The 21,717-nt window shown below is 37.3% G+C and overlaps 1 protein-coding gene across 1 annotated transcript in view; it reads right to left on the bottom strand.

Annotated features, from left to right (window-relative positions):
- The window catches only part of OTOGL (otogelin like), an 87,854-nt gene that overhangs the window by 52,184 nt on the left and 13,953 nt on the right, over window positions 1–21,717 (bottom strand). Inside the window, exons 8-22 of the mRNA XM_071803950.1 lie at window positions 20,759–20,865; window positions 19,926–20,051; window positions 19,102–19,210; window positions 18,795–18,841; window positions 17,361–17,506; window positions 15,707–15,830; window positions 13,898–14,075; window positions 12,901–13,025; window positions 10,826–11,035; window positions 9,998–10,163; window positions 8,844–8,918; window positions 7,654–7,706; window positions 6,812–6,974; window positions 4,496–4,603; window positions 3,082–3,220 (exon numbers count right to left, since the gene is read on the bottom strand). Of these exons, the coding sequence (XP_071660051.1) occupies window positions 3,082–3,220; window positions 4,496–4,603; window positions 6,812–6,974; window positions 7,654–7,706; window positions 8,844–8,918; window positions 9,998–10,163; window positions 10,826–11,035; window positions 12,901–13,025; window positions 13,898–14,075; window positions 15,707–15,830; window positions 17,361–17,506; window positions 18,795–18,841; window positions 19,102–19,210; window positions 19,926–20,051; window positions 20,759–20,865 (1,876 nt within the window). The remainder of the gene's footprint in view (window positions 1–3,081; window positions 3,221–4,495; window positions 4,604–6,811; window positions 6,975–7,653; window positions 7,707–8,843; window positions 8,919–9,997; window positions 10,164–10,825; window positions 11,036–12,900; window positions 13,026–13,897; window positions 14,076–15,706; window positions 15,831–17,360; window positions 17,507–18,794; window positions 18,842–19,101; window positions 19,211–19,925; window positions 20,052–20,758; window positions 20,866–21,717) is intronic.

Raw genomic sequence — 21,717 nt, 5'->3', positions numbered from 1 at the left:
TACCATTAAGTCAATGGACTGTGTACTAACAACTATCAGATTGATGTTCCTTACAGGTAGGGAGTATGAAGCACATAGCACATACCTACCATGGTAGGAGCCTCAGACTAGATGATCTTTAAAGGTCCCTTCTAATTCAAACTATTATACAGTTCTATGATTTATGTTAAAAATATATATGTATGTATGCACATATATACTGGTTTGTAGAACAAGTAGCACAGTTTAGGTAGCAGGACTGCCTTGGACAGCTGTGCCTGCTGAGGAGTTAGGCAAAGTACTTAAAATTTTGCAACTACATATACTTTCTCACCTTTCATCTGGCTTCTTTATAAGAGCTATAAGAGGCAGGGCTGTCTCACATACCTTCTAAACAAAGAGAAGCTCAAGGGATACTCATTGTATTACTCTGATACTACTATTAAAAAATGTCACGGCACATGGCCACATGGATGATTATGAAGAGAAGACCACGGAAACCTCTGCTCTAGGAACAACAAAAGTGTATTTCAAAAAAGAGCAGCCTCATCGTGCTGTCACATCTGGACATACAATGTAGTTTAACCACATCAGCATGTGGTACAACTGTGGTGTAACTGTGTACATGCAAATAAAAGCATATGTGAAATTGAAGAACAGTTGCCACCAGAAAGAAGTCAATTACAGCTGTTTCATATATTATTTTTCACATAAAATTATATTCCTGCATACTAGTACCTAATTTAGTGTCTATCTTCATGATAGTGTAGTCACAGGGTTTTTTTCTCTTCAATGTTTTTCATATTTCATTGTTGAATTTCATCCTCCATTTTACCATGCACTATTTTCTACCATAAGACCTTCTGAACCTTTTGGTGGCCCGTCTTTGTTTCAGCTGTTCAAATTTATTCTTTATCATCAGCATATTCCACTTCAAACCTCACACCATCTTTTCAAAATTGTTTCTGAACGTGCTGAGCACAGGCTTCAGTGTGGATCCCTATGATATGTCACTGGGATTTCTGCATTCTAAAAACAAGCAATTTGTTCCTAATCTCTAACTTCTAACTTTTAATTCATGTCTCAAAGAATCTTCACTCTCATCCAATGAGAGACTAGTCTCTAATAAAATATTTGTTGAAATCTGTCTCTAAAAGATCTCTAAGCTAAAATACACACATTGACCTAATAATCCTCATCCATATGTTTATTGTCTTTACGGAATAATTCAGAAGATTCATCATGCATGAGGGTTTTTTTCACAAGAAAAGAGTTCAACTCTTCCCCAATATCATGTCATCTCTCTTTATTAGAATTTATATTAATTTTCTTCATATGGAAATCAGACATATAGGTCTGTTCTTGCCAAATTCTGCCTTGGAGTCCTTTTAAAATATTTGATTATACTACCATCTTCCATTCCTCTGATTCCAGGATTGCACATCACATAGTTCATCAGTTCTGTGTTTTAGTTCCCTCAAAGCTCTTGGGCATCTGCCATATGATCCCATCCTTTCTTTCTTTTTTGTATTTTTTTCCCCTTAAACTTCTCCAAACATTTCACAGTCAAAAATGAGCCCACAAATACATCATGTGTTCCAGACATAATTATGCAGCGCCTAATTTGCAATAAACAGTCTCTCAATATAAATCCTGAAAGTTTTCCATATACTAAAGTAAAAAAGAAAAATTATGAACAAATTAGATCATACTTTCTCACATTAGCTAAGTTTGGGGAAAACAAAACAAAACAAAACAGTTTGAAAAGTCTGAAAAGCAGGTCTATGTAGGCAGCATTTTCATCATTTGTGTTATCACGTTTTCTGAAGAAAAGTCTGTTGGCAGTGTGCCACATGCCTTAATTATGTGGCTGCCAACTTTATTCTTGGACTCCAAACGCTCCCCATGTTTTATTTCCAGACATGTACTTTCTTATACAGTAGAGTGGCAGGTGAGATTTTATTATAAAAGCAAAATATTCTAGTATAAAACTAAAGTTTGAAAAAGCAGCATACATTCATCTTACACACCTCTCTGGTCAGTTGGCTAGGAATAAGAAACGGCAACCCACTTTTCTACCACATCATACAGGCAAGACAATTTTACAGATAAAGTAACCCTATTTTTTGCATCTTAAATGAGGAAGATTTGTGCAAAGGTTCATATACCTCTAAGAGTAAGAGCTCTTTTATGAGACAAAATGATTCATTCCAAGAGTTTGTTATGAGGTATTCTTATTATCTTTATCAAACATCTCTGTTTTGTTTTGGGTTTTTTTAACCAAAGGAAGAAAATATGGAACCAATCTATTTTATTTCACAGCTGTGAATACTCTACTAAAACATATATGAAATGAACTATTTGCAGTAGTCCCTGTTGATAAACCATGCCTTTTCTTAGACAGTTAAGGTTGACAGTAAGTGAATATTCTTCTAAACACATTACTGTAACTCAGAAGACAGACTCTTAGCCTTAATAATAGCAACAATGATAATAAACAATAGTGTTGTTAGTAATAGAGTATATTTCTAAATGTCAGTAATGGTATTTTTAAACAAAAAAGGCTAGCAATGTACTGTAAATGTGTGCTATGAGGAACATCAGCACATAGCTGCCAGATAATCTCAATGAAGGATTTCATAGTTGAATTATGAAATCCTTGTGTTTGATGTTGTTATACACACACACTCCATGTAGATGCAGATGCAGATAACTTTCAGGAGAGATTCCAAGCAGCCTTAGAGATCCCTCTACCAAGCAGTGTTTATAGATACTTGTTGAATAAATCTATGCTTTATACCTCATTCAAGAAGACTTTCTCTAGTGTTATTCTTTGTTCATGATGAAAGCATGGTTCGGGTAGAACAGAAAACATTGTTTTCTATTTTCGTCTAGATCACATAGACACATAAGGACACATTCATCTACATTTTCAAATGTCTGAGCACAAAATGTCCTTTGCATATTCTTCCTTTCAGACACATCTGTTCTGCACCTGTTTTCTTAATATTTATTTCTACAGTTCACCTCCTGATGTTCAAAGCATTTGCCCTCTCACTGAAAGTTTCACTTGGACACATGGAAATGTATGAATAATCCTACCTTTAGCAGGTAAGCTTGGCAGTCACTGACATAATCATACTCCAATCCGTCAAAGGTATAATAATGCCGATCTCCATAAATAGTACATACAGCAGGACAGGGGTAACTAGTGCAATTGAATATCCCTCTCCGACAAACACTGCAAGGAAAAACAGCAATTGGTATCTTCTCATAGCAGGGTCATTTTCTTTTTATTTTTGACAAAAAGATTACTTGCATCCTTTATTTCAAGTCACACAGAAGTTCATGAAAGGGAGAATAGTCTCAGATCTTGAAACACAGAGCTATTCTGGAGGTTGCTTCTAGAATTATTGGTGATGCCATAGCAGAAAAGTGCTGAACATTTTGCCATCAGCACATATGTACAATACAAATGCATAAAAACAGAATGCAAAATTTTAAAATTTTCATGGCTTTTGCAAATATTTCAACCACTGGCTCCAGTATAGTTAAGACACTGTGCCACAACACGCTCATTCATAAAACATCAATATTATTTTTTTTCTCAAGAAATATTGATAAATTTTCAGAGATGTAAACTTCACATGTTCAATGTAAAAGACCTCTGGTTGCTACCTGTAAGATTTCAAGACATCATACAAGTACAAAATAAGTTTAAGAAAAAATTGCTCATATTTCAAGGGATTACCTTTCCTGTTCAGCTGCATTCAGTGATTTACATGAATTCGTATGAAGGTAGTACTGACAGCTTCCAGTTTTGCTTGTGTAAGTGTGTAAGTTCTGTTGATCTGACACTGATGTTTGTAACTGATTAAAAACTGCCATGCCAAACATTTTTAAAAATTATTAAATATATACTTAAGTGATCATAAATATTTTGACTAGCAAATTATAATGGACAAAAAACTTTTACATTAACAGCAGTCAGGTAAGCCTCCTTAAAAAAAGATGCTGGGTGCTAGCTTGTTTTCCATTCTAATGCTTTTTTATTTCCTTTTCTTCTCTTTTTTTTATTGCCCATCTTCTTCCTATACTCATGCTGAATAGCAACTCACACTGCAAACAGTCCAGTTCTCAAAGACTGTTTACCACTGCCATACATTTAATTTGTCTTTTTTTCTCTTTGGTTGTCTTTCATGATATTGTATTCTCAAAATGCCAAATAACATTTCTTTCAGAGGTTAACTGATATGTGTGGAATCAAGAATGTTTTCTTGACTGTTTTTTAACTTGGATATCTTCTGCTTCCTTTCCAGACCAGAAGCACTCACCCAAAAGTCTGCCTACTGTTTCAAGTCTATTAGTCAGCCTAATAAAAGATGTATCTTGTAACTGCCTTTTCAGAAAGCATATACATTTCTGATTTTCAATGTACTCAATACATTTTCATATCAATTTCCCTTTGTGGCTAGATCCAGATGATTTGGAAGTATGCAAAATTCAGGTCACTCACCAGGTGTAACACGGTGTAGCTATCACTTCTCCTGACAGAAATTCCCTGTCCTTCCAGGTGCACGGACAACTGTCAGGAATATAACATCTCCCTCTATGCTCAGCCATCCTTCAAAATACAGGAATTATTAAGATGAAGGTGTAAATTCACAAGTAGATCAACATAATTGAACATGCATTGTATTGTCTAAACCCCTCCAAGGACAACTGGTCTTGCATGCAGTCAAAGGACAATTGTTTGAGTATTAAGAGCTGCCCGAATCAGATGATCTCCACTGTGCCCAGCTGGAGACTTTGCAAAACTCACAGCTGTGGCTGTCCTTTTACCTCAAAAGGGATATGTTGAAAGAACACAAGTAGCATAGATACTCCTGCACGCAAACTGCAGAGTATCTGCTCATTCTACATGCTGCAGAGGCTGTGCAGCTGGGCTGCCCTTCCCTCTCTGCTGCTCCCTCATCCTCCTGTTGCAGCCACAAAAATGATCAGAGGGCTGGAGCACGTCTCCTACAGAGACAGGCTGAGAGAGCTGGGATTGTTCAGCCTGGAGAAGAGAAGGCTCTGGGAAGACCTTATTACAGCCTTTCAGTACTTAAAATGGATCTATAAAAAATAAGGCTTTTGTGACTTGTCCATATAGATTTAATATCATGAGGTATATGTTTAACATTTTCTTGTATAAAAAGAGGACTTCTGAATCCAATTTTTAAGATAACCCTGCTGGCGTCTTCGTTACTGAAAGCCATGCTCATTTTTTGGAACCATCAGCCCAAAAGGCATAATGGTTCCAGAAATACAGCTTAACACCAGTGATGGTACTAACTCATCTAAATGTTACATATTTACATTTCTAATAGCAAAATAAGTGCTTATTCTCTTATTTTATGAAATACTTTACGTGTTTTGCTCCATTATTTGACAGAACCTTGGGATTTACCTTCTGTCTACCCCTTTCATAGTTTATCATTCAGAAAATAATCAAGTAACATATTCAATTTGAAACGGTATAATACTGCCTGACTGTGAGAGCAGGGCTTTAGCTCTTATTTTTAACTTATATTTTAATTATTTCAAAATCTCAAATGAACTTCCATGACAATGCTGCCAGTTTAAGCTCATGCAAATGATGCTTCAGTAAAAAAATTAAATGATGCCTTGTACAGATTCATGCATTTTTGTGTTAAAAACAATCAGTTATTTCTGTAACACTCATAACTCTCGAAAGCTAACTCCTCAGTTGAGGCAGAGGTTGTAGAGGACTACAGAATACCAGGCAATAACAACTAGTGAAATCTTGAATAGCTACACCTGAAATCTGTCCTTCACCAGTGCTTAGTCACCTATGAACACCACAAGTTGCTGGAAGGGGAATTCTGGCAATCTCATTACACTCTGATCTGTGGACAACTGATACACTGTCAGGGCACCACTGGCTACACATACAGTGAAATAAAATCAAATGTTGAGGGAAACCAGGGAGCACTCCACCTGAGGTCAAATTGCAGCAATTTGCACAGTGTATTTGACTCTTCAAAACTGAAAGTGCACACAGAAAGTGTCAGGGGAGGTAATGGAAATTGATGCAGTGAGTGGTGGTTGTTCCTGACAGAAACTTCAGAACAAATGCTTTTAGCTTTTGTACTTTGATTTGATCCCTGCAAAGCTCAGTAGACTGCTTCTGGGCACCGAATCCAAATACATGAGCTGAGAAAACAAAAACGTTGGCTCAGTTCAGATGGGCAGAGAGAATGAAGGTGAAGAGGGAAGGATCCAGCCCACACCACACCACACTCTTGTCCATATAGAGTGTCTCTGTCCCTGCCCCATCAATCACTACTGTAAGCCTGAGTAGAAGTCCAGGTGGGACAATCACTTGGGCAGCAATCAGGCTTGCAGATGGTTTACATTACGATTTTTTGTCATGTTTGCTTCTATACTCAAATAAACTATGCTGTGCAAGTGGTGGGTGTCATCTCCTGTCCAGAGAGTCCCAAGCAGCGGCCAGTTGGACTGGTAGCAAACTGGATATCTCATGGCATAGTGCAATCATGGTCTCAGGATGAACTGTGGGACTCCAATTGAGAAAGCATTATAGCACGGAGCCTCACACCAGCAAGGAGGAGGAAAGGGCTCTCAGAGACAAAATAAGGAGTTGGTCTTTTAGCTGTGACTTTATATCTGCAAAAATGTATAGAACAATAGCTTCAAAATCAGGGGTGTGATACCAGTGGAATTTAAAAAGCAAAAGAATATGCAGAGTTAAACTGTGAAAAATATGTATACGGCCTGTGCTGCAGGTTGTTCTGCCAAAGCTTACCCAGGGGGGCAAATGCAGCCACTTGCACAGGGTGGTGAGGGGATGCAGGAGAAGTTCATGGCAAGGTTTGCGCAAGAGATCCCACAATTCACACCCGCTGCTGGTAATCCAGGCACTGGAGATCTACAGTCATAGTAGATTTTTCCTTCAGGGCATATGTGAACTTCAAATGCGAAATGCAGGTTAAATGAGATCTACTGCTCTTTTACACAGGTTTTCTATTTGTTTTTGTTTACAATCTATTTATTTTAGTGCACAGTTAGCCTACATTACAGTACATATAAGAATACAACTCTATAACTACATTTGTATCACAGAGATATAAAATTAATATATGCTTCCTGCAAAAAAACACCCTTAATATTAATCATCTCGATCTATGCACCCTGGATCTAATACACAGTCCATTCTTAAAGATGGAGTTATTATGCTTTAGGTAGACAGAATCTCTAGAAGTGGCATAATTTTTGGTGTTCTGATATCCCTTCTAAATCCATTATAAATTCATTGAAAATTTTCTTTCTAGAAATCAGGATCTTATGGCTTCGTAAACATGGATAGCAAGCCTAATATAAGATACTTCCATAAGAACAAATTGACCTACACCTCACATGTTGGGTTTTTTTTTTTTCATTTCCCAAGTGACTTAGTAGTACAATTTGTGCTACAGAAAAAGGAAAAAGAAAAAAACATGACAACTTGTGCTCCTAAGCTCCTTTTTCAATCATGGAATGACATTAAGTATCTCATAACGAAAATACATATGAGGAGAAAAGCAAATGACTATTCAATGTCAAAATTTTCTCTGTGTAACTGTACTATGAGACAAGACTGTAAATTACCTGTATTTTCTGTAGTGGCTTCAATACATTTCACTGTTCCGTTTAAACACTGACTGGAAAAGAAAAGCAAACCCACCTTTATCTAAGGGGAAATTTTTTTTGCCACCATGTTAAAAAAGATAATGCAACTTAACCCAATTTAAATAACAGAAATCAGGAGGAGAAGGAGGATTAAATTCCAAGAGCATGAGTTCTGACCAACATTTTGTTGTTGTTTTTTAGTCACTGATCTGTAACAAGGACCCAGACTCACAAAGGTATTTATGTACTATTTAATTACCTAACTTTCACTGAAATAAAAAAGAAGCTGGATCTGTCAGCCTCTGTGGGAAGAGAGGGCTAGGTGATTCAGGACGCTGGCAGTAGAACACAAAACCTTGTTCACCTTGGTGAATATGGAAGGATACGGTATGCAAATCTCCTGTTGCACAGACGTTGGGATACACAGCTTGATTCATTTTGCAATAAAATACAGGATCGTAGGAAAATGCATTTGACAATAAACCTAGTCCTCATTTTTTCCTTAAAAAAACCCCAAAGCATTGTGGAGACATAGAAATGGCAGAAAAATTAAGCCCCTACTCCCGCTTCTTGAACTATGTGATTGTCAAGCTTCAATTATAACAATATATAACATATAAGACCTCAGTAAGAATCAGCCTTGATATTTAAATCAGAAACATAATTTTAAATCAGCAGGTTGAGGGCATTTCTTGTAAAACGAAAAAGTTCGACCAGGAAAGCTGGGAGGTTTCCACCCTTGTTTCAGTGAAATCAGCACTCTTCCATGAATTAACAATACAAAATGGCACAAATATAGCTTCCTGGAAGCCTTTATTTGGAAGACTTTCCAAAATAGAATCACATTGTTTATTCTTCCAAAATCAGCCTCATATTTCTATCATAATGCCGCTACGTCTACAAACAGAACTGCAACCTCTGTGTGTGTGTTTTGTGATACTCTTTACTCCCTGGCTTACAGAATTTTCCAGGTATCATGTTGTTACAATAAGCAGATACGTAATTCAGTTTAATTACGCTTCATTTTACTAAAAAATAATAAATAAATAAATAAATAAATAAAAAATTTGACACAGTAGACCTTCATTCTATGTGAAAAAATTCTCAAGGCTCTTGAGCAGCATCGAGACTGTGACATGAAATGTAAAACTCTTGGCACTCAAACCTACCAGGAGCCTGTTGGCGTAGGGAGGATTTCTCCAGGCTGGAGAGCTTTGCCCTCGTAATGACAATGACAGGCAGATCTGTTAAAAGAATATTTATGCATGTAGATACAAAAGCAAGATGAAGTGGGATTTAAGGGCAATTCATTTATCAAACTATTATGACAACCAGGCCTCATAATTCATTAACTCAATCCATATTTACGATATACTTCTAAAGGCAAAAACTAAAGGATGACACTCTGACTGTATTGAAGTCAGTGGCAAAACTCCTACCATCTTCAGCAAAGCCAGCATTTTCCTCAGTCTCTGTATTCTTTATTTACTGGTTCTTTGCATTAGTCTTATAAAGACGAGTTTTTCTTCCCAGTTATGGGAATAATATGGCAACATTTACTTTCCATTCCTAGTAATGTCAAAATCAGGGGACAGAAGAATTATCATAGCAAAATCCATTGTCTGTCTCTGTGATAAGAGCCAGATCAGACAGAAGTAGCAAGAGAATTCCCTAGAAACCATACATAAATATGGGAATACCAAGTTACCTCACATTGATTAATAGTTTGAAATAGCCTTTATCCCTACAGTATAAACATTATTCTTTCCGAAATAAATGTTGCAATGAACAGCAATAGCTTTGTATAATCTTGATATTTATATAAATACCCATTCCAGTTTTTAATTCAGTACCTGAACTCAGTAACTCTACATGATATTAAGCTGTAAAATCTTGGTACGCAATGTAAAAATACTATTTCTTTTCATCAACCATTTCCTTCCATTTAATTGAAGTGTTTTGCATACTATCCCTGACTTTATGAATTGCTGCTACATAGATTCCTTCTCGTTTTTTCCTAAGTGTTAAAAAAAAAAAAAAAAAATCATGTGAAAATGCTTTCCCATGAATTAAAAAAAGTTTCATCATCCTTCTTTGAAGTAGTGTAACATATCTTCTCTGAAGTGCAGTAGGTGGCTGTACACACAGTAGCAGATGAGGCTCCACTACTGATTAGTACAAAAGAATATGAAATCTTCATGTATTGCTTTCTACCCTATTTAGGCAGTTAAAATCTTGAGAGAAACAACAGAAAAACTACTTTAAATCTTGCTGGAAAGAGGAAAATGTGCTTATGCATATGTTCTATTTTCTTATGACTTACATCGATACACAAGAGTTGACTGACTCTTCAAAATATTTCCCATCTGGACAATTACATCCTTCTGCACAGTCATCACCACAGGCATTTGTCATAGAAAGTGAAGCACAGGAGTGTTTACAAAAAGAAGAACACTGATGATAAAGCATACCACTGTGACACATCACAGCTGGAAGAGAGAGACGGAGAGAGTAGAACAACATACTCTTAAAATGTGAAAAATGGAAAACAAAGCAATATATCATAGGAGTGCAAAACAGCAAAGCAAAATGGTCTCTTGCTACACTGGGGTGAATTAAAATGCATGAGGAAAATACATTATTTTACTGATTTCTTAAGTTAGAAATGTTTACATTCAGGTGGTTTTATGTTAGAAAATTCCTTGGCTGGAATTGTCTGTCTTGTAAGCAGTAGGTGTCTGTTCTTATGTTAAGTCTGTGGTAGTGTGCCTATCTAGTGACTCAGGGTTCCAAGAGAGGAAAAATGGTCCAGTTAAGGCTGAGGCATTTACTCTATGGTTTAGAAATGCCTTCCTTTAGGGAATAGCCCTGCTCCTGCCACTCCCTGACTACTTTAACCTCCATGTGACTTAGGACATCAAACTCAGACATCTAGATTCTCTCTGTAGCCTAGAGAAAGGGACAGACACCCCTTGTGAGGCAGCTCAGGGTCCCCAATTCAGATACCTAACGTGAAGGTTATTAGTCTTCTCCCCTGAGTATGGCATCAGCCCATGGCACAACTCCAGTTTCCAGTATTTTGTGAAGGGAATAATAGTTGTGGAATTTTAGACATTTCTAAAAGATACCCCCTTCTGCGAACATTACTCACCACAGTAAGAAATATGAGATCTGAAGTCAACGACGACCCCGTGCTTGCCACAGACATGAGCATAATGTGCCAAGGCATTACACAAACAGCTGCTTCCACATTTGCACGCGTCAAAGCGACATAGCTGGTAGTATAGTGTTGGGCTGATGTAGGCATGACAGGGAGCAAAAACCTCTTGATTGATGATATCACAGTGAGATGCATACCCAGCTAAGAGAAGGTGACATTGTTTTAGCCAGATCCATTTTAATATGTTAGTCAAATGAATAACACAGAGTATTAAAACTAAACATAGCCAGTTGTGCAACAAAAACATGTATACGATGTCTTTCTGCAAAGTTCTGTAGATTAACACTGATACTGTAAGCAACTCCCTCAACAATAAAATCCACTTAAGATAAAAATACCTGTATGGATACAGTTACGCCTTCTTCTAGTAGTGCAGGAAACTTAAATTACAAAATCATATATTTCAGAAAAATTAGTTAGAAGAGTCATCCAGAGCTTAGAACATGTTATTTCCTACTTGATGTTTCGTTCAGCTTTGCAGCTAGAAATGGTCATTACACTTCTTGGCATATGGACTCAGGAAGCATTACAGCTGGAGCTAGTAGGCATGCAAGTCCCATTTGGCCATGTATCTTCTAGTGCCAACAGACCCTTCTCCTACCACTGAAGTGTACTAGCACCACAAGTGGTAGAATATCTTGGAAACACCATAATGTGGATCATATTTAAGCCAATTTTACTACTAAAAGAGTGTCCCTCTCTTTATCCTCCCTGTTCATTCCCACATACACAGGCTGACACAAGGATTTCTGGAGTCTCTCAGTGAACTAGATTCAAGGAATGAACTTGACTTGGTTGAAAAGTAACCTGATAAAATACGTAAACAAAAAAAACAAACAATAGTTTATTTTTTCGGTTCATCAGATTAAGACCATAACAGACCTGGAAAAATGTTTGTGCTGGCTCAGCATAGGTGGTAGCATGGGGCAGGACCACGTACTTGGGGACTGTTTTTTCCAGTTACGATTACAGGATCACAGGAAAATTCTGGCTGGAAGGGACCTCAGAAGGTCATCTAGTTCACCCTCCCTCTCTAAGCAGCTTACATTTATGTCAAATTCCACCTTCACTGAGGAAGCACAGAACTGAAGGTGAGGGATGAAGCAGCTTGGAGAGAGCTAACTTGGCTGAGATGCAATGCTTTAGAAAGCAAACAATGCTGAAGGCATAAAAAGTCTTAGAATGCCCCACATTCTTCAGTTTATGGTTATTCTAGGCTTGCTCCCACAGGCTCTAAACATGGCCAAATCCCACATCCTTAATGAGACCTTATGTCTAAAACATTAAAAACATTATGCTAAATTCTGTTGGAATTGGCAACTATTGTCTGCCCATTGTCTTCATTAATTGAAAAGAACAGCAACATGGAAAGGATAAGACAGTCAAAGTTCAACACAGAACATGGGCACGTCAAACAGCCAAGACTAAATCTTTCCTCAGGAATTTGAACAAATCCCCAAATCTCAGGTTGTTTGCATCAGTTTGTGTCAGAGAGCATAGATGGAGGATAAGGAAACATTTAATGCAGCAAACATGGAGAAGACAGAGACAAGACTTTTGATCTGAAGACTGTCTTGGCAAGACATTGTCTCCTGTACTTTCTTTGTCAATCTACAAATGCACATCACATCATTCTTCTTGACTGGCATCATTTACAGGAGTGCAGACGGTGTTCTGCCTAGCACTTTGCATCTATATTAGACAGCAGAATTTAGGACTTGGGGCCAGCACACCCAGCATTTAATGATCAACTAGCTTGTATTTATGAAGTATCTACTTCATTTTACATGCTAAAGGTGTAGAAAGAAAAAGAAAGAAGGAAGAAAGAAGAAGGAAGAAAGAAGGAAGAAAGAAGAAGGAACAAGAAACAAGAAACAAGAAACAAAGAAAGCACATCTAAAACTGAAGATGAAATACATATATGTGCAACTCATTCAGAGAGAAAACAAAAAAAATCCCCGAATAATAATATACAGCTAATTCCAGACTCCCATGAGAAAACATACCATTTTGCTGATTAACGTTGCACGGATCAACCACAGGAATATTGATAGGCATAGAGCAAGCTGAGGAAACCTTCCATGCATTGGCATGGAGTTGTGGGGTCCCTTCTATCATCCCTGCTGGAGAACTAAAAAGGAAAAGGTCAACACTGCAAGCTTCCTGCTGACCTTATGGACTACGTGGGTGAGGACACAAGTACATCAAAAAGCCTTAGATGCACAGTCACATTGAATGTTCATCATGTAAAAAGAATTCCTATCTATGAGATATAAAAGAAGAAAGGGCATGTGCAGCTTTTTCCTCAATATTTTACTCACGCAACAATATTCTTACACTTAAAGCCCGCCTTCACCTACACATAATTCAAGTGCCCTGAAATCAGCTGGAGGAGGCGTTAACGAGAGGAGAATTTGGCCTTCATTCAAGTACATACATTCGGTGAAATGTCAAAAATTTGACCCATTAGCTTATTACAGTATTCTAGAGTGGGGCTGTTTGCATTTTTATGCTGGTTTTCACCAGGTATTTCAGAAGCATTTATTATTGCTAGAAAAGTTTTGCGACATTTTAGCTTGAGGAACTTTGGAGGAAATAAAGTAAAATAATAAGGAAAGTGTACCCTTCTAATTAAACTGTTCCTGTATTAATCAGGTGAGAATGATCCTATTATTATCATTCACTCATTTTGTCAGTGCTCATTTGTTTGCTCTGATGATAAAGGAGCAGCAGGGAAGAAAAAAGTGCATTCAAAAATATCATCATCCAATAACTTCTATAAATAATATGGCAGTTTTCTAGAATTACTTAGCTAAACATCTGAGAATGACTTAGATAAATTTACGAGTTTCATATTTTTTAAATGACTAACAGTTTATTTAAAACATTTTATATTGGTTAGTTTAATAAAGTATGAGCATGTTAATGAAATGATCATACGATTACATTCAACAAAACTTCTCATTTATTAAACACAATCTAAATGTACAATATGCAACTTACAGAAAATCATCTCTTAAATTCCCATTGTATGTTCCACATAGTCCTAATGTTCTTCTCTTCCAGCCAACATCAACTTGAACATAGATCCTCTCTCCATCTTTAGCAAACAGTATCTTCAAACCAAAATTGGTTTTCAGTTGAACAAAGAAAGAAGATATATTCTGAATTTCAATAGCTCCTGAACATAGCAAATGAAAAAGAAAAACACAGTCACTGAAATCCAACTTCCAGGTTGTATTGGTTTACTCTTTAAACAAAACAGATTTTGAAAACTCAGAAATAAAATGAGAAACTATGCACAACCTCACCTGCAGCCAAATAACCTTGCCCGTTCTCCATCTGAACTTAGGAGACTACATGTCTTTTTCATTAGCAACACAAATCATTAATTGCAACTGTCAACAGTAAAAAATCTCTCACTTTTCTGTACCTGCAAGTCATCCAGAAACCACAGTTGCAACAGCATGTCTCTGGCAATGAGAAGACAAGAAACAACTTGTTTCTTGTCTTCAGGGATAAGATTAATTAACAGAAGTCTGTAAAGTGTATTGCAGTCTTCAGATAGAAGGTTACCTCTCACTACTATTGATATGACATCAGTAGAGTTTCTTCCTTAAACTGTATGTGAACTAAGGCTCTATGAAATTCCCAGCTTTCCTACCCAGCAAATCCATTATGTGAGGAAATTGAAATTTCACAGTCACAGCATTCATTTGCTACACATTGTTGGGCTACTTGCAGCTGCAGATCTACCTTCACAAGAAGCCTTTATGCATGCACACACACGCTTAGGTGCACAAACTGAGAAGAGGCAGATAAAATGTTTATGTCAGCTTAAAAATATCCTTAGGTGATAAAACTTACTAGCTACACCCAATTATCATGTGACACCAAAATATTTTTCATAGATTATATTTGTCTTAGGCTATGGAAAGACAAAAAGTGAAATAGGGACTGATTCAAAAGACATAAAATGAAATTATCAGAATTATCAGTGAAATTATGAAGCAGAACTGTCAACATAATTGAAAGCATAACTTAGCTATGAAACTCATTGCCATAGGAAGCTGTTAATGTCAAAAGCAGAACTGTGACTGAACAAATTCAATGAAGAAAAGACATAGCTGCAAAGCTGCAACCACCAGCAGAGAACTCCCTAAATTGCTTTGCTGGAGGCTGGAAAAGGAGAAGGGAACTCCCACTTTACTCTTTCAGAATGGGATTAAATCCAGTAAGAATTTACTACTGATTACTGTAAGACAAAAAATGTAGCAATAACATTCCCACCCTTATTGCTTAATTTTATAACAGCTGTTTAAAGCTGATCTATTTTACTGCCTTTTGCAAAAAGATGAAGTAATCTGCCTGAAATCACAATGTAAGTCAGAGCTGAAAGCAATGTAGATCCTGTAGAGTATATACATCATATTCCAGGCCATTTATTCCAAAAAGCTTTAATCAAGCTAGACCTTAGCATCAGCATCAAGATGACTTCCAGCCTCTCTTCACTTCCTTTTTTTTTTTCCTTACCTCCTCCCCTCTAAACATGAAAAAAATAAGTGGAATTTCTAGGTACACTGCAAGATCAGGAATGTAAAGAATTGGGGGTATAATGAAGAATTCTGTTTCACGGGCTAAGTACATTTCTAGAACAATTACTGAGGTTATAAGGAGTAAGTGATTGTACATTTCATAAGTTATGCTTGAAGAAATTCCTTTTTTTCACAGACAGATGTTATTGAAAAGCTTTGGAGCATATAAAAGAAAGAATGTGAACCCTGGTAAAATTGTATTCTGTACACTTCTTACCATTAAGGTTAAAAACTTGGCTAGGACCAGTTTGGACTTGACCATATCTTGTGAGAGTTACTTGTTTGCTCACATCATCTTCAAGAACTAGTGTTATGGACTCAATGCAGGCGTGGTCAAAGTTCTAAGCAGAAACAAGTTTCACCATCAGAAAAAGGCAAGGAAACTCATATTACCATGGAAAGCAAAAACAAACAAAAAAACCCAGTTGTATAGAAGGAAAATACCAGAACTGTCATCAGGTAAATCAGTTGTAAACTGTCACTCAAAAAATTAAAGATAGCACCCAAAATTGTATGTAGAATGTAATAAATCATTGCATATGCATATAAGAGCAAGGAGAATGCATTTTAGCTATTATGGCTGTCAAGCAGTAAGTAGGCAGATGTTCCCACGTACTGATACAGGGTTCAGAAAGGTCACATTTGCATGGCCACCCTGGGTACTCCTCTTTGTTGAGTTAACCCATGTTTGAGTGAGATTGACCCTGTCTATATCAAGCTGGTGCAGCCAGAGCCCAAATGCAGCAACACAGGAGATAGAAACTCTTGCGCACATGAAGGTGCTTCTTGCCTTGAAACATTGGCATGATCTCTGACTGAAGACCAAAAGAATAGAATTTCTCCAGAATTATACTACAATAATTTATATCTGACTATCAGAAAATGGTGACTTACAATCTAACTCAAACCCACCATTTTAGAGTGCTATCCAGGTAGAATTTATGAATCTAAGTACAGGACAAAAGGTGACACACAACCAGCTTAAACCACGCATTTTGCGTTTTGCAGGGCCCCTATATTTTCAACCAGAAACTTTCCAAGGTGCCTAGAGCTGTGCTAAGGGTCATTTTCAGTAGCATCCTTGTCTCTCAGTGGTTACCTAACCAACCATTTCATGCTTGAGGCCACCTGAAATGTAAAAAGAGGAGGCTCAACACCTATGCTTACAAAAAAAGAGCAGAGACAGCAGCTCATAGTATAAATTTTGAAGGGATGGGAGAGACAGTCATGCAGTAGGGCAGCTTCAGTGCGTCACTCCCTGCTGATGGGTTCAGGCATCCCAGCCCTCAGCACATGGGTGGCTGTGAGTCATGGCCTCAACCCCCTTTTGAGAGCCTAGGTTTTAACATCATTAAATCCAGCTCACAGATAAGTACTTTTTATAAGCACTTCTGTTTGTAAAGCCAGTTGTTGGATAACTGCCCAGATACTTTTAAACAAATATGTGATGGCTAACCTCTTCAATAGTTTTCTAAAAGGCATTGTTCCAACAAATTAATATGATATAACGTATCAAACAAAAATCTAAAGCTACCAAAAAAAAGAAAAAATCTCTTGCCGACCTAGCAGTGTACTAAACCTGCCAGGAAGAGTTTTTCTAAAGCCTGTGACATACCATAACCAAAGACGCATATACTCATTTAATGTTCACGAATGAGTAACTTTCTAGATTTTATCCCTCTAAAGATGCACTTGATTTCACAACAGTCAATACGACACATAGCAATACAATTGCTTACAAAAAAACTGTAAAATGGTTTCAATTTATGATCTTTTCTTTAAACATAACCTGATAGTTTACATTAGAACAAGATCGCCTGAAATATCGATGGACACATTTGTTGTGAATGTTCAACAAAAATGTGACTTACCTGACCACAAGGTGATTTCTGTAAAGTGATTGTGAATTTGTTTTTCCCGGTACCTTTTACCAAAATGTACTGGCAAATCCCAAGAAAGGTAAAATGACGTCCATCAAATGTTGTAAAATGAGAGCTACCTGTGATGGAGCACTCAGCTTGAGAGAAAAGGGATAAACAAAAAAGGTTCACTTGCATAAGAATGTATTATTACTCTGTAAATGATGAAAGAGATAAATGAGAAACTCTGCTTATTTCTAAGCATATAATTCAGGCTAACTTTAATCTATCTAGCTATTATAGCATTTGGAAACAAAATACTTTATATACAACTATTTCCATGAGATACCATCTCAAATTGCACACACTGATGCACAGCATCTTTTGGTTCTAACTAGATGAGACATCTTTGAGTCACAAGTTCTCAAAAATACAAAAGAGTTTTATCTTTATTACAACTGAAGTTTCCTAGAATCATCTTCTTCATCAGATTTTGGCATGACACAGTGTGTAGGAGGACAAGCTACTTTCTTCTTCCTTCTAGGTACTATGACACTGCTTGTTACCACTGGTATGACGAGGTTGCAGGTGCCTGTCCTCAGGACTCATTTTTAGTTTTTCAGTTCAGATCAGGAGACCACTGTTGAAGCAAGTCTCCAGGGTATCCCCACTTACTACACTTTGATTCACACCATGGGGCAGTGTCAGAGCACAAGAACTAGATGCATTCGGGCTGCAACTAGTCATAATCAACACACACAAGACAGCGGTTCTCAGTGTCAATTGTTTTACACTGTAGATCCGTCTGTCAAGACTTGCTTAGTAACTGTTAAGCCTTATTACCTCATTCAGAGGGAGTTCCTTAATTTGTAAAAAATTCTCTCTTTCACAAGTTTCATAGTGTAATCTTGTCTAAGACACGGAACTGTCGAGGGAGTTTCATTACTTGACTACTGCATGTGCCTCTGAGTAACTCACTACAGAGATATGTAATCTTCAAAGGTAATTATCATTATCTAAACATTAATTGCTGTTACAAGGGAGAAAATACGGCATACTGAGCATCAGAATGATATTTTTCTTATTATTTGCATTACAATTGCACCTAGAAGTGCAAGATCCTTGTACCTGGCCTAGGTACTGCATAGGCAATAGAAATAAACTGCCTGCCCCAAAGAACACAGGGCATAAACAGGAGACAGAAAACAAGATGTGGATGTAACATGCTGAGTTAGGGAAGCAAATGGGAAAAGGTAAGATAAATAGGGTCAGGTAGTTAAGAGCTTCACCCCAGCTGACCCACTGCCACTCTCAACACCCATCTCCTTAATCTTCCTTCTTAAATGAGCAAATCAAGCCCTTGGATCATATTTGGTTCTGTTGCCTTCTGAAAAGTATATTCCTTATGTTCATTGAGGAAATAAAAGAATAATGAAACACAGATACCTGGGCAATCATGATCAGTGCAATTCCAAATGCCACCAATACAAATACTAAAAAGAAAAATCACAAAACAGAAATTCAGTGTTCTGATCTTTAGCAAAAAAAAAAAAAAAAAAAAGGCAGGTTAAAGCTAATCAATATGTCTTGAATTCACCCTTTCCATGCAACAGCCTACATGTTTTAGTGGTACACAGGGTCCACACTGTAAAACGTATAGACTAACTAGTCTTCTAAATGTGACTATGATGTTACACTAACTATGGGCAGCAGTCACGGAGAGAGGAAACACACACGTGAGGCTTTCACATACCAGTTGCTACATTCTTGTTCAATTTTTGAGCCTACAGGGAAGGCAGTTCCATGATAAACACAAGGACAATTCGACACAGAGATACAAGTTCCATTTTCCATAATGAGACCTATTGGGAGGGAAGTTAATAAATGAGAGAAAAACCAAGTTAACAAACTCCGGATCACTGCTCTTGCTCCATCTGACTCAAACATTCAAATCTGCCAGAAGGTGATCTCACCAGTCTTAACTGGGGAGCAGCAAAAAGAGTTACCCAGGGAGTGCAGAGAGCTCAGAGTGATGAACAGTGAAGCTCTCTCAAAGTAGCTGCCACTCTGAATAGTTGCTTTATGAAGAATGTCTGCTTTAAGCACGTAAAACTGTACAGACGCAAAAATTAAAATATTCTGATATCACATAATCTCTAGTCCTTCTAGAACAGGACTGTTCATAGTCCAATCCCTTTTTTGTATTGACTATAGGTCACAGCAAGTTTGTTTTCTTGCACAAAGCACAAGACATATCCTGTTTAAACAGATTCTCAGTAGATTTTGGAATAATTCAAATAAAGTGGATTAAATGTGTTCAATATCTTCTTGTAGCAAGCATTAGTGATGGCTCCAGGTTTTAACTGATATTTTGTTCTGAGTCACCTTTTTATCCTAGAGAAATGTTTAGAATACAATAAAAGGAAGAATCACAGTGAGAATAACAGCTAGAGCAGAATTTAAAATGTTCATATTTTCAGGCTTTAACTTTAAGCACAGTGTATTTAGATAACTTTATTATGATGCTGGATAATAGCTTTGCACATATTTTTTTCACAATAAATTGGCAGCACTTACCATCTGGACAGTAACAGCCATCTAAACAGTGTAGATTGCTGCCAAGACAATCTTTTTCAAAAGTGCAGGTTGGTGGACAACAACTGATACAGTCACGATGTACAAAGCTGTCTTCACACTTCTCAGCTAGAAAAAAAATACATGGCACGTTGAACATTAGAGCCATTTCTCTTTCCATACTGGACAACCCCTCTCTATCAAATAAACAGTTGTTCAGTGCTTCTGATATGGGTATTTATTCAAATAAGGTACAATGGATTGTTTGGAGATGTTTTAACTGATGAACTGTGGTGAATCTCTCAGCAGTATTTAAATGTCTTTACCAAATTCTTACATCACCTCTCCAAAAGAAGTTATCATTTCAATGACAGGCGAACATGTGCTTATATCTCAGCTAGTTCAGAGCCTTGTGCATGAGACTGAAATGCAATTGATGGGTGGTGGTCATAAATAGAAGGAGCTGGATTAACTGCATAAATTCTGTTATCGGGCCTGTAGAGGCTGAAAGGTTATCTGGGAAGAGAGGCAACATCAGATCTCCACAGAATTTTGTTCTTCATCCTATAATATGATTAGCACACATGATGTTTCAAGCAATTTGCAGAATCATTAATTTCGTACGGATCTAGGTCATATCAAATTTGAATTAAAATATTCCTCAAACAAGTCATGAACTTAAGTGTTCACCAGCAATAGTGGAGCTAGCTGATCTATTTAATACTTCAGTACCAGGTCTGAGTACTATACTGACAAATGTTGTCCAGATGGAATTATTTGAAATGAATAGATGGGGTATCTCAAAGGTCACATAGTATGCTTTATTAAAGTCTTACTACAGGCAGGAAAGTCATCCCTCCAGTCTCGCACTGGGGATCCGGCGTGAGAGCACGCTCTTGCGTACTCTGTCACTGCCCTGCAGTACGTTTCATCATCATCCACTCTGAAATGATAAAACAAGAGAGTAATCAAGGACCTCAGATCCAAGTTACTAATCTCTGCTATAGGACATTGCACAGGGTACACACAGCTGACTCCACTCAGTCATAATGACACACAAGGAAAATACTATGGAAAGGAATGAGCTATACTGAGCTAAACTGTTGTGGTTTTATTATTTGATCTCATAAAAAGTTATTTAATTTTAATATTACTACACTGAACAAAATCACTAATTATGGTGAAAGAGAAACATGACCTTGTCTTGAAGACAACAAGCAACTCAATAGTCTTAAGATCCATGTCTCAGGCCCTCTCGCTCCCGCATAATGTGGAAACTCTGACCTACTCTGAAAAAAAGATATTCTGGTCCAAGTAATAAGTTCAAGTTTCCAATTGCCTGTCAGTCCTTGAACTTGGGCAAGAAGAACCCTCTTGGTGGACTCCTGACCTTGTGCTGGAGTACTCGGCGCCAGAAGCATTATCCACTGAGTACTGCAGACAGGCTCAGGGATTTACAGCGTGACCTTGGGCAAAGGCATTATCTCTGCCTTAGTCTGTACGGAAGAAGCTGTACACTGCACTTCTGCCAGGATCAAGTTAAGAGACATTCATCAGTGTCTAGGTAAGCTCAAATTTTATTCAGATCTAAGTCACATAAAGTGAGATACCACCAACCTTTTGTTGCTGTGAAAGTCCAGCAACTCCCGCCATTCACTATGGAGGACGTGATGCCAAAATGAAAACACGACATTGCTATTATAAGCATGACTGTGACAGATCAGCTGAGTTTGTCTTTCAGCACACAAGATCGTGCTTCCAAAATTAATGATCTTAAGAATATATTTGTATTCTT

Source organism: Patagioenas fasciata, chromosome 1 (genome assembly GCF_037038585.1).
Source record: "Patagioenas fasciata isolate bPatFas1 chromosome 1, bPatFas1.hap1, whole genome shotgun sequence".
NCBI lineage: Eukaryota > Metazoa > Chordata > Aves > Columbiformes > Columbidae > Patagioenas > Patagioenas fasciata.
The sequence above is the reverse complement of the archived record's forward strand: the minus strand, read 5'-3'. Positions and strand labels throughout refer to the sequence as shown.